Source organism: Ochotona curzoniae, unplaced genomic scaffold (genome assembly GCF_017591425.1).
Source record: "Ochotona curzoniae isolate NIBS_2020 unplaced genomic scaffold, NIBS_Ocur_1.0 contig_908, whole genome shotgun sequence".
Classification (NCBI taxonomy): Eukaryota; Metazoa; Chordata; class Mammalia; order Lagomorpha; family Ochotonidae; genus Ochotona; species Ochotona curzoniae.
The window spans coordinates 37276073-37288634 of NW_024466607.1; the positions used below are offsets into that span (position 1 = coordinate 37276073).

Genomic DNA, 12562 nt, shown 5'->3' on the forward strand with positions numbered 1-12562 from the left:
CTGGGTTTAGCTTCTTCCCATATCCCCACTCTTCAGAAACAAAAAGGAGAAACAGAAAACTTGGAAACAACGATAATATCCACTTTTCCTTAACTCTTGATCTACTCCATTCTGATCTACTATGTTAAAACCATCTAAGATAAATACACACACACACACACATATATATAAATACCAAAAAAAAAAACCCACAAAACATAAATACAGAAAAAAGTGGAAGCCCTCACTGGAGTTTTAGGTTCAGTTATAGGCATGGGCTGCTGACTCTTCGTCCTTCAATGAAAGAACTGTGGAGGCTGGGTGATGGCTTAATTTTTTTTTTTTAAAGATCGATTTATTTTTATTACAAAGACGGATATACAAAGAGGAGGAGAGACGGAGAGGAAGATCCTCCATCTGATGGTTCACTCTCCAAGTGGCCGCAAAGGCTGGAGCTGAGCCAATCCGAAGCCAGGAGCCAGGAGCTCTTCTAGGTCTCTCATATGAGTGCAGGGTCCCAACGCACCAGGCCGTCCTCTACTGCCTTCCCAGGCCACAAGCAGGATGGGAAGTGGAGCTGCTGGGATTAGAATTGGCGCCCACATGGGATCCCAGCACATTCAAGGCAAGGACTTCAGTTGCTAGGCCATGCCACCGGGCCCGCAATGGCTTAATTAATGGTGTACCTGCCACCCACGGACAGACGGAGAGAGAATGTATTCCCAACTCCCTGCTTTGGCCCTAGCCCGGTCCCAGCGCCAACCATGGCAGGCATTTGGGGATGAACCAGCAGCTGGATACTCACTCCCTGTCTCTCACATAAGCTGGAGCCAGTCTCCTAGAGTACAAGTTTAAGCCTTCACGTGCGGTGCCAGCATCCCATAAAAGCTCTGGTTCAAATCCTAGAATACAGGAATCCTTCCAATCCAGCTTCCTGCTAAGGTGCCTAGAAAAGCAGTGAAAGATGCCCAAGCACCTGGGCCCTTGAACACATATGTGGGACCTGCAAGAGGCTACAAGCTCCTGGCTTCCAACGGGCCCAGCTTCAGAATGGGATGAGTGCACGGTCACTTGGGCAGTGAATGAAAGGAAGGAAGATCTCTCTCCTCCTGTCTCTCCTCTCTGTAAATATACCATTCAAATAAAAATAATCTTTAAAAATAATAATGTAGGGCCCGGCGCGATGGCGCAGTGGTTAAGGTCCTCGCCTTGCACGCCTGGGATCCCATATGGGTGCCGGTTCTATCCCGGCAGCCCCGCTTCCCTTCCAGCTCCCTGCCTGTGGCCTGGGAAAGCAGTCGAGGACGGCCCAAAGCTTTGGGACCCTGCGCCCGTGTGGGAGACCCGGAAGAGGCTCCTGGCTTCGGATCGGCATAGCATCGGCCGTTGTGCTCACTTGGGGAGTGAATCATCGGACGGAAGATCTTCCTCTCTGTCTCTCCTCTCTGTATATCCGCCTTTCCAATAAAAAAAAAATAATAATCTAAACAAATAAAAAAATAATCTAAACATTCTATTTTTAATGGCAAATAGTCACTATTTTAACGATAATTCTACTACAACAGAACAACACTCCTAGACCAAAACTTTATGGTCACAGATTGAGATATTTGTAAGACTTCACAATTAATACATTCAGACAAAAACAAAAATTAAAGATGTTGTCTCTTCTTACTTTTTTCCTATTTTCTTATTTTAATTGCTTGAGGATTAGAAATACGTTAGACAGACAACAGAAACACTACAGCATTATGTAAACAGGTACCACCACTATACACTCTCTCTCTCTCCCAATCACGATTCTAGGAAGAAAAACCCATGAACTCTAGAGCATCTGCTCCAGGGACCAGGAAAGACCTTTCTACTCAAGTGACTCTTGAATGAGCTGCAAGGTAAACTCTAGGTAAGTCGCATTCTGTAGTATATGATTACAACAGGAGTCCATATTGGTATAGCCTACAGTTATTTAAAAGTTCCCAGGTGTGTGACTTGAAACAAGATAGTCATCATCCGGATTAGGGAAGCAAGCCAGAAAAAAAAAAGTAGAGACAAGGGTTTGTGTGAGAGAGCGGAGAGCTCACCCTGGGAGGACCACGGAACCAAGCTGACAGCACCTCACCTGTCACGCGTGGCAGCTGGAACTGGGAAAAGGCCGAGTGAGGCAAGGCTGCAGCACCCACTGGGGCATGTGAGTGCGGGGATGAGCGCACAGCATGCCAAGCCCCCGCCATGCATGCTGGGAACAGGCCTGGCAGGGGAACTTAGGGAACTTGGACAACAAGGAGTGGTCCCATCCCCCATCTCCCCAACAGAAACATTAGGGGAAAACAAAAACAAAAAACAAAAACATGGGTCCCATCCAACTTCCTCCAAATCTAATCCTCCTCACCCTAATCAGAGGCCCACATGGGCATGCATCCCTCAACTATGTAAACACTATTAAAAATAAAATAAAAAAAAAAAGCGGGGGTGGGGGGAGTACAAAGCTTCAAGCCCAAGAGAAAAGTAACATTAACTACTAACAGAGAACACTGGAGAATGGAGACAAATGTGCTGGAGCCAAGTAAAAAGTTAGCAGTTTGCTTTTCTTACTTAATAGACACTAAGGAACTTTTCAGTTGAATAATCTAAATGCAATAAAGTGTATACAATTCTATAATACTGGTGATATAAAGCAAATACATACACATAAGCATTAGTGACATGTATGTATTCTATATTTTCCAGAACTCAACATACCTGCTGTTTTAGGGAAAAAAACAAAAACAAAAAACTGGTATCATAAACACAAAAGATGTATTTCTTTTCATAGAAAACTTAAAAAAAAAAAAAAGGCATATTAACTTACTCTTCTCTGCTCTGGAACAATACCCTTCGAGCCTTCTGTTCTTTTTTCCTCAGTTCTCCAAGTACTGCAGGCAAACGGCAATACATCATCTGTTTGTGTTCTACCATTTTCAGCACCCACAGAATTAACTGAAAAGAAAAAGTGCAACAGTGTCAAGTTCAGATACTCCAATGTAAAAGTTCTTCTTCATGGTCAAGTTAATTCACGTAAACAAAATGCCCAGCATTCACTGACCAATTTAGTAACTGTGTATGAAAGAAGACAGCATTAAGAAGAGGCAGTCTGTCACAGGCCCAGCACAGTAGCCTAGTGGCTAAAGTCCTCGGCTTGCATGTTTTAATTCTGGCAGCGCCGCTTCCCATCCCAGCTCCCTGCTTGTGGCCTGGGAAAGCAGTAGAGGATGGCCCAAAGCCTTGGGGCCTGTACCCACATGGGACACCTGCAAGAGGCTACTGGCTCCTGGCTATAGATTGGCTCAGCTCCGGCGGCCACTTACTGATTCAATCATCAGATGGAAGATCTTCGCTCTGTCTCTTCTTATCTCTATCTGACTTTCCAATAAAAATATATAAATCTTGAAAAAGAAAAACCTGTCATACAGAATTCATTACAACTCTTCGACTATCTGAAAGTATGAAGGGATTGGAAGATGAATGCACATACATCATAAAGAACTCCTTCTTGGGGACAGGCATTGTGGCACAGCAAGCTAAGCCAGATCCCAGCTGGAGTGCCTGAGATGGTCCTCCTCCTGCTGCTGACTCCAGCGACCAGCAAATGCATCCGGGAGGCAGGGGTGAGAGTCCAGCTTCTTGGGTTTTTACCAGTCCCATAAGAGACCCACAGAGCCTCTGGCTCCTCACATCAGCCTGGTCTATCCCTGCCTATCATTTAGAAAATGAACCAGTGGATGGACGATCTCTGTCTGTCTCTCTCATTTTTATCTGTTTGTCTCTCTCATAGTTATCACTCTCATTTTTTTCTTTTTTTATTTACTTATTTTTCTATGAGACGACAAATGTCTTTCATCTGCCGGTTCAAACCCCCCCCCCCCCCCAGTTAGCTGCAAGAGCCAGAGCTGAGCTGATCTGATCCAAAGCTGAGATCCAGGAGCTTCTATTCATTTTCCTATGTGGGTGCAGGGTCCCAAGGCCTTGGGCCATTCTCTGCTGCTTTCCCAGGCCATGAGTAGGGAGCTGTATCAAATGCGGAACAGCTGCAACACAAGCCAGTACCCATACGGGATGGCGGCACTACAGGGTGGAGGATTAGCCTGTTGAGCTATAGCGCCCACCCCACTCCCTTTCAAATACTCTTTTCTTAATCAAGGAGAGGGGCTCGCACTGTGTTGCAGCAGTTGAGGCTAGTGTCTACAATGTCAGCATCCCATGAGCACTGGCATGTGCCCTAGCTATTCCCCTTCCAATCCAGGCGCTGCTTATGCAGCAGATGCAGAGTCCTTGCCCCGCTCACCAATGTAGGATATCCACAAAGAGTTCCAGCTTCCTGGCGCTAGCCTCGTCTAGCCTCAGCCATGCAAGCCATTTGGGAAGCGATAAGACCTCCCCCCATCTTTTTTAAAGATTTCCTTATTTATTTTTAATTACAAAAGTCAGAATTGCTACAGAAAGAGAGACAGAAAGATCTTCCAACTTCTGTTCACTCCCCAAATAGCCACAACAGCCAGAGTTGGGCTGATCCGAAGCCAGAGGCCAGGAGTTTCTTCTGAGTCTCCCTCGGGTGCAGGGTCCCAACGCTTGGGCTATACTCTATAATCCCTCCCAGGCCACAGGAAGGGACCTGGATGGGAAGTGGGGCAGCCGGGACACGAACCAGAACCCATATGGGATTCTGGCGTGTGCAAGGTGAGGACTTCATAGTCAGTAGGCTAGTGCGGCAGGCCCACAAGATCCACGTTTTTCTGTATATTCTGCCTTTCAAGTAAACACTCTAAAGAAAAATGGTGAAGTCAAATACACAATTTAAAAACTAAGAATCCTATTTCAGTACTCACTCTTACTGGCTCCAGGATGACAAGCAGCACAAGCTTCCTCGTTCTGTTTCCGTGCCATTTCACAATTTCTTGGAAAGTGTGAATCACGGGAAATCACAGAGCTGTTACTGTCGGATTGAAGTGTAGCAGCCACGCTACTGTATTCATTCTCCTGTTGAAAGGATATGTTAGTTGTATTCATCTTTTACATTAAAATTACACACCGTGACAGGGCAAAGGTGGGGAGCAGAGAATGCTTTTCTGAAAGATGACAACTCGTTAACAAAAAAGGATTAGAGAATTCAAAGGAGCACCAAGTAATGCATTTCAGAGGTTTCAGTTGATATAATACAACCAGTTCACAAAAGGCTGCCAGGGAGCCAGATGATCACAGGGCCTTCCTGTGTAATCCCACAAACAGCGAAGTGGAAAATGTGTCTTTGCCACTAACCACCAGGCCAGCACTACCTTAACCACAACTATCAAAGACAGCAATGACAAGACACTGGACAAAAAGGCTTACACGCTTCCTGATAAGAGACAACACAATATCCCTGGTGCTTAATCTGAACCCACTCATAAAAAAAATGCTTCGCCTGATGTCTTGACAAAATGCTTAATCTAATTTGAGAGAAAAACAATCACACATATCCACACATGGCCAATTCTACAGAACAAAGACAAGACTGCCTAGGTTTTAATGCCCAAAAATAACTACTCCAAATTAAAATACAGAGAAGCCAGCGTTGTGGTACAGTGGGATAAGCCACTATCCGTTCAAGCCCCATTGCTCCAATTCCAACCCCGGCAGAGAATAAGCCTGAGAAAACAGCAGAATATGGCCACAGTGACTGGGCCTGCCACCCACATGCGAGCCCCGGATGGTGTTCCAACCCTGCTGCTACAGCCATCTGCTCAGCGAGTCAGAGACGACAACCTCTCTTTCCTGCACTTCCTCTTGTTTTCTGTCACCCTGCCTTTCAAGTAAGTCTTTAAAAAAACAAAAAACCAGAATAAATAAATAGGACGACCAAAGGTAAGCATAATCTTAATTAAGTTCTAGATCAGAAACAATAAAGGAAAGTTAACAGGGCTATGCCAACGAAAGGAAATGTCTTTATTCAAAACAGATAAAGGATGATGCTTGGGGTGAAATAGTATATAATCTTCAGCTTATCTGCAAATGATTCAGAGAGAAAGCACTGAGAAGAAAGAAAACACAAAATGGAAAATGTTAACAATATTTGCTGTAGTTGAAAGTAGAGAAAGAGAAGAGGGACAAATAGGTATTTCTCCTATCTAAAAAAAGAAAACCAGAGACTTAACGTTAACAACCAATGAGATCAACAGTAATTCTTCTAGGTAAATTTCTGAAGGACCATAACAAGCAGAACACACCTGGTGAGGCTCACATTTAGGTAACCTGAGATTTTTTTCTGGAGGTTCCTGTCCCTGTAGGTCTTCGTAGATCATTCCTGGTATTGCCAGTTGTTCAAAATAAGCCTCCAAATGATCATCATAAAACTCTTCATCATTGATATCTTCATCTATCGATAAAACATAGAAAAATACAGGAATATTTTAAGGCAGTGACTCAACTACAAATGATTTTTAGTCCAAAAAGCCAATGGCCCAATGGGCTAATCTTGTTTTCGCATTTGACATGAGAAAGCTATACTCATTTTAGTCCATTTTAAATGATTACAAACATTTTAACGCAAGCTGACAGTAAAGAAATAGGCCCCAGAATATTATATAGTAGCAACAGATTAAATGCATATAGCAGCAATAAATGTGGCATGAAGAGAGCCAAGCAACTCTTCCTGAGATGATGTGGCAAGTGGTCAACACTAACAATATAAGACAGATACGCAGATCATAAAAGGGAAAGCTGGTGCAGTAGCATAGCAAGTCTATTCTTCGCCTGCAGCACTGATATCCTGTGCGTGCCGATTCCTGTCTCGGCTGCTCTACTTCCGGCAGAGTTCCTAGTCTGTGGCCCGGAAAACAGAGGAGGACGGTCCAGGTCCTGGCACGTGGCACACATGTGGGAAACCCAAAGGAAGCTTCTGGCTCCTGGCTTCAGATTGGTTCAGGCCCAGCCACTGTGGCCATATGGTGAGTGAACCACTGGATGGAAGGCCCAGTCTTATTGTCTGTCCTTCTCTCTTAGTAATATCTTCCTTTAAATACCTTCCTTTAATACCTTCCTTCCTTCTTTTAAATAAAAGAAATCTTAAAGAAAAACAAAAAGAAAGAAAAGTGAATGAAGCAGAGGATAGAAAAGATAAAACCAAGAATATCCTTCACAACCACCCTGCCTTTCAAATAAGTAAAATCTAAAAACAAGAAAGAAAAAAGAAACACAGTGCTTTCAACTGAGCAGCACCAATAGATGATTACTTTGCATCCAATAATGTTAAACGGAGGGGTGAATATAATTGCAGTATTGATATGCAGAACGAAGCTTTTAAATCCCAACACTTAACAGAAGTAACCCATCTGAGCGCTGAAAAGAACTCAAAGGGGAGGGCAAAAAACACAAAAAGCTGGCACAAAAGCAACAGAGTGGCAAAGGAAAGACCAGGAAAGTCCCAATCACATTGGAATACCAGATGAATCTTCAAAGCTGGTCAAGGACATAAGTCTCTCATTTTCTAAGAAGTTACTATGGCTTAAATCACTGTTGAGAATTTTGTGCTCAAAGTATTTTCTAGCAGCAGGCAAGACCACCTGAAAGAAAAAAAAAAAAAAGACAGTAAGAGAAACACTCATCACTTTGAAGAACAGGATACGGAAATTTGTTCTCCACCCCCACCGTACTCAGCACATCACAAAGCAGGCGATGAGGGGCTAGTTGTTGCACCTGAGTTAATAACCTTCCTTCTTGCCCCAAGTCTCCTCTCTCCTCTCACCAAATGAGAAATCCCGAAAACCGACAGAAAGCTCACAGAAAAAAGTGAAAATAATGAGCCAAGTTTGGCTCAGCAAACTTTAGCTGAAAATTTACTAATCTTTAGTACCAACATACTGGAACAACATATTTTTCTGCTTTTTAATCCCAGGACCACGTAACTCTAAGGGGTAAAATAAGTATCTAAGTATACTTTGCATACCATACTAAGGATGATCAAGGGCTGGGATGAAAATTATAACATCTCCCTGTGTCAATTTTATTTCAGACTAGTATTACATATTAATATATATATATATATATATTAGCTTAACAAAGAGCCTACAAAACGGACACTAGTTTTAAGGTGATGACATGAAGTCCCAAAACACTTCTGTCCTTACAGAGAACAGTGCTGGGCAAGGGACAGCAACGGGCTACTGAGACATACGCTGTCTAAACCAGATGCTCACCCAGTCCATGACAAATATGACAGTTAGGAATATATATCCTTTTTTAAACTATTATTTTTCTTAATAAAAACTTAGGGGGGAAGCTCTATATAGGAAATAATATTTGAAACATCCCGATCTTTCTGCTCATATCTATATTAATAACGCACAACTCTGCCATGCTCAGTCCCTTGTACACTGAGACCCCCACGAATGTCTCTATTCTGATCAGTTACCCTTCAAGATAGACAATGCAATCTATAAAAAAAAATACAGTGCTGCAATAGCCTCCTGCAGTCACGTTTTTCTAATATATTTCTTTTCCCCTACCCTCACTGCTTTTCCTTTTGTTGGCTATCAAACTGTTGCTGTCCAGTTTCAGAGTGCTTTTATTATAATTACTGTAACACTCATTACAAAGGCGAGGGAGTTGCAGATCCATGAGGGTCTCTGAATACGATGAGGAGGGTGAGGGCGGATGGGAAGGTGGAGGAGATAAATGTGCTGGAGGGGCTGGGGGTGGGCGTGGACAGCACCCCTCCTTGCTGTCTCAGCCTACATCAGTGCCTGTGGGATGAGACAGTTGGATGCCACCCTTGATGAGCAGAACAATGTTCTCACCTGAGTGGTCTCGATGGTTCTGAGAAGGTGTCAGCTTTCTTGCACCAGAGGTGAGAAATCCTTTCTAAGGTCTGTTGTCTGTCTACCTCAGTGTGTCCACAGAACTAGGGACTTCCTATAAAGCCTGGTCAGGAGTGATAGTCAACTGTCCTTTCCACCTTCTGAAGAAGTACTCAAATTCCGCTGTTGGCTTGGATGAGCTGGCTGACTTGTCGTTCATGTGTAACTGGCTGTGCTCTCTATTCTGGCGTGGAATCAGCAATTACGGTGGCTCCATTCTGCAACATGTGTTCTGGGACTGGAGCATAAATTTATGCGATTTTCCCCGAAGACAGGGATGGACCACAGTTGCCTAGTTGAGGAGCCCCCTAAGAAACCTCTCCTGGAAGGTCCTCAGACCTGGCTCAGTCCCAGCCAATGCAGAGCCAGGCCCGGCCACTCCCTGAACCACCAGCACAGGTACTGGTAGATACAACTACTTGGCCAGTCCCACCCCGAGTGTACTGGTGCGTATTGCAAGACAGCCCAGGCTAGCTCACCTCTAGGCTTGGTTCTCGCATGTAGATGCTACAGTCTCATCAGGGTGACCTGAAGAAACACTACCAGGCCACCGCTGGCACCAGTTTTCACACGTGCTGCACCCAGTCCAGCTCTTGCCAATAGAGGCTGCAGCTCAGTCCAGCCAAGCATGATCCACTCCCTGCCTTGACAATACTGTGCACCAGTGGATGCTGCAGCTTATTAGAGACAACCCTGAAAAACCCCTTCCAGGTCGTCCCCCAAGCCATCTCTCACAAGTGCTGGCAGGTGTAGTGACCTAGCCTGGCTTGACAGTCTGCCCCTAGCTCCAGGTCTCGTGCACACTGGCAGTGCCATGATGTGACCCAGAGAGGATCTCTGGATTTCCACATCTGATCCCCCGCACTTAAGCTCCCTCAGTTATCTGCAGGTGCAGTGGCCAGGTCCACTGGACCCCTTACAAATCATTGTATACATCTCCACTAAGACTGCAGTGGCCCCTAGTTCCATTTCTCCCCAGTCCCGACCCTGGAGAATGTATAGCCCTCCTGCATGGTGCGGCTGCAGCAATGGCAGCGGGGGCCATGGCTAGTGTGAAGCCGCACTGGTGCAACAGGCAGCCTGACCCCCACCCGCAAATCTTAAAAGAATACGGAACTACGCTGGCACACTTGTATCATTAAAACAGAGAGGGCATTAACCAGCCCCAGAATGCCCGGAAGCTACTGGCTGATTTTCTCCCAGGAACGTGAATACTTAACCAGGTACGAGGTGATCTTTACAGATGGGGAATTCCTCACACTTAGAGAAAGTTAATCTTTCAGCAACTCTAAGAAAATCAATTCTCTTCCACAGGGAAAATTTGTGTTCTCTCTTCAGAAACCATTTTTCTAAGTGAATAAATCAGGCTTTCTAAGTTTCAATGTCACGACACCTGAACTTCTTCCATACAGCATTGCTCACACTTGAAATCCTCAATGGTTCTATACAGAATCCAGTAGACCATGCAGGACTGACAAGCACTCTCTATCCAAGACTAAACATTTGAGATTCTGTGAGCTGTACAATCTCAGGGAAAACTTCTCAACTCCAATGTTATAACATGAAACTAGCAATAAATACAGCGAATGAACTGGCTGTGTTCCAATCAAACTACAAAAACACATACTAGACTGGATTTCTAGCATAAGCTCAAGATTGCCAATGCCTGATATGGGAAAGCAATTTTTTAATTTAAATCCTATCCAGGATGTGGCTCTCCATAGGGAGGGCTGTAGCACAAGATAAGCTCATTAGAGCTTTTATTCACTTACCTTAGTTCATATATTTTTTTAATGGGACTGTTAAAAATATAGGCTCGGGTAGGTCTCAGGACGGGGCATCTCATGCCTGGATCCCGGACAGCCGCCACGTGCACATGGTGAACTGTTTTCCCCGGGCCTGCTGGGTTTCAGGGGCCGCTTCCTTCGGGGTGAGTAGACCAAGGGGAGGGGAGGCCTCCGGGACTGGGCAGGTCCGGGACCCACCTGCCGCCTTCATGGGGCGGTGAATGGGATTTGGGAGGGGCACGACCTTGGGCCTGGGTTATTTAAACCTCCAGCAGCCTCCTGGCAGCTGGTGGGTCTCAGGACGAGGCGTCTCATGCCTGGATCCCGGACGGCCGCCATGGGCACTTGGTGAGCCGTTCTCCCTGGGCCTGCTGGGTTTCGGGGGCCGCTTCCTTAGGGGTGAGTAGACCGAGGGGAGGGGAGGCCTCCGGGACTGGGCAGGTCCGGGACCCACCTGCCGCCTTCATGGGGCGGTGAATGGGATTTGGGAGGGGCACGACCTTGGGCCTGGGTTATTTAAACCTCCAGCAGCCTCCTGGCAGCTGGTGGGTCTCAGGACGAGGCGTCTCATGCCTGGATCCCGGACAGCCGCCATGTGCACATGGTGAGCTGTTAACGGGCGGCCAGTGCGCCATTTGTTTCCAGGCTTTGCCTGCTGGCCGCCCGGCTGGGGAGCTCTGGGGATTTGGTTCTTTGAGTTGCTGCTTAATTAGCTCCAGGTTGAACCCACTGTGCTTCTTGCACCTGAAACAGGCAGTAACTCTTCCTTAGCAAAACTTTCAATCACTAATAATGCTGAGCACCAAATACCAGTCATGCAGAAGCTATGGCTTGGAGCTTGTCCTGCAAAAGTAGCTCCAACAACTGGCCAATGTGTCAACTGGTAATGGAACAGAGTAGATTAGGCACGACTGAGCAAACCTTAGCCCACAAGTAAAACTAGAAACCAGGAGGGAGCAGAGGTCATGCCGAGCTAGGCTCTTGTACCTGCTGGTCTGCGGGAGCCAGGGACGCTAAGCCACAGTGTCTAAGGCAGCGTTCCGGACAGGGGAGGGGCTGTGCCAAGCTGAGTCAGAGCATCCATTGGCAGGCATGTGATCTATGGCTGGGAACAAACCCGGTTGGGGAGCAAAGGGGACAACCCTAGCTGGGCTGAGGTTCCCACCAAGAGGCGCGTGGCCTGGAAGAGGGGCTGCATTCTGATCTGGAAACAGTTGTAGTCTCCCTTGGCACAAGTGTGGACTGGGATTGGATGCACCGAACTGGGCCGGACCCCTACTCCCCCTGGTGCTCTGGAGGACCAGGGTAGATGTGGGATGGACTAGGCAGGGTCTCAAACCCCTACTGAGCCATGTGTGAGCCATACGTGGGTATGGACAAACCATGGCTGGGCTGGAACATCCAACAGCAAGAACCAGATTGGGTGGAAGGCCAGTCAGGAAAAGCCACAGTTCCTGTTATTACAGGAGGTGGACTGAGTAGGGTTGGCTCATGGACCCACTGGTAAGCGTGAAACCTGGCATTGGGAGAGGTTCTGATGGAGGAGCCTGGGCAACTCCTCTGGCAGGACACAGACCCAGCAGGTAAACGCAAGAAACACGATAGGAAACAGCCCAGAAAAGGCCATGGAAAGCTACCCACTGGCATACAATTGGCAGACGTGGGGGCAAGACCAGGCTGAATCTGTCCACATCATCCACTGGCAAATCCAGGCACCAGTATGGGTCGACCCAGGTTCGGTCGCAACAAAGACTAGTGCACATTATGGAATGCCGAGGTGAGGTTGCCTGTACCAGAAGGGACCGCAGCGCCCGACCAGCCTGAGAACAAGAAAGGAAGTGGGCAGAGCTGGCAGGGGAATAAGGGAGGGTTCCTTTGCAGGAGAGCTACTTCCGCAGGAGAGCATGAGCTGGGATGGAGGCAGACCAG

General features: G+C 46.4%; 1 protein-coding gene across 1 annotated transcript in view; it reads right to left on the minus strand.

Moving 5' to 3' along the window:
• CEP192 (centrosomal protein 192) overlaps positions 1-12562 on the minus strand; it is a 101273-nt gene that overhangs the window by 75860 nt on the left and 12851 nt on the right. Inside the window, exons 7-10 of the mRNA XM_040994861.1 lie at positions 7433-7553; positions 6219-6367; positions 4842-4992; positions 2828-2955 (exon numbers count right to left, since the gene is read on the minus strand). Coding sequence (XP_040850795.1) covers positions 2828-2955; positions 4842-4992; positions 6219-6367; positions 7433-7553 — 549 coding nt within the window. The remainder of the gene's footprint in view (positions 1-2827; positions 2956-4841; positions 4993-6218; positions 6368-7432; positions 7554-12562) is intronic.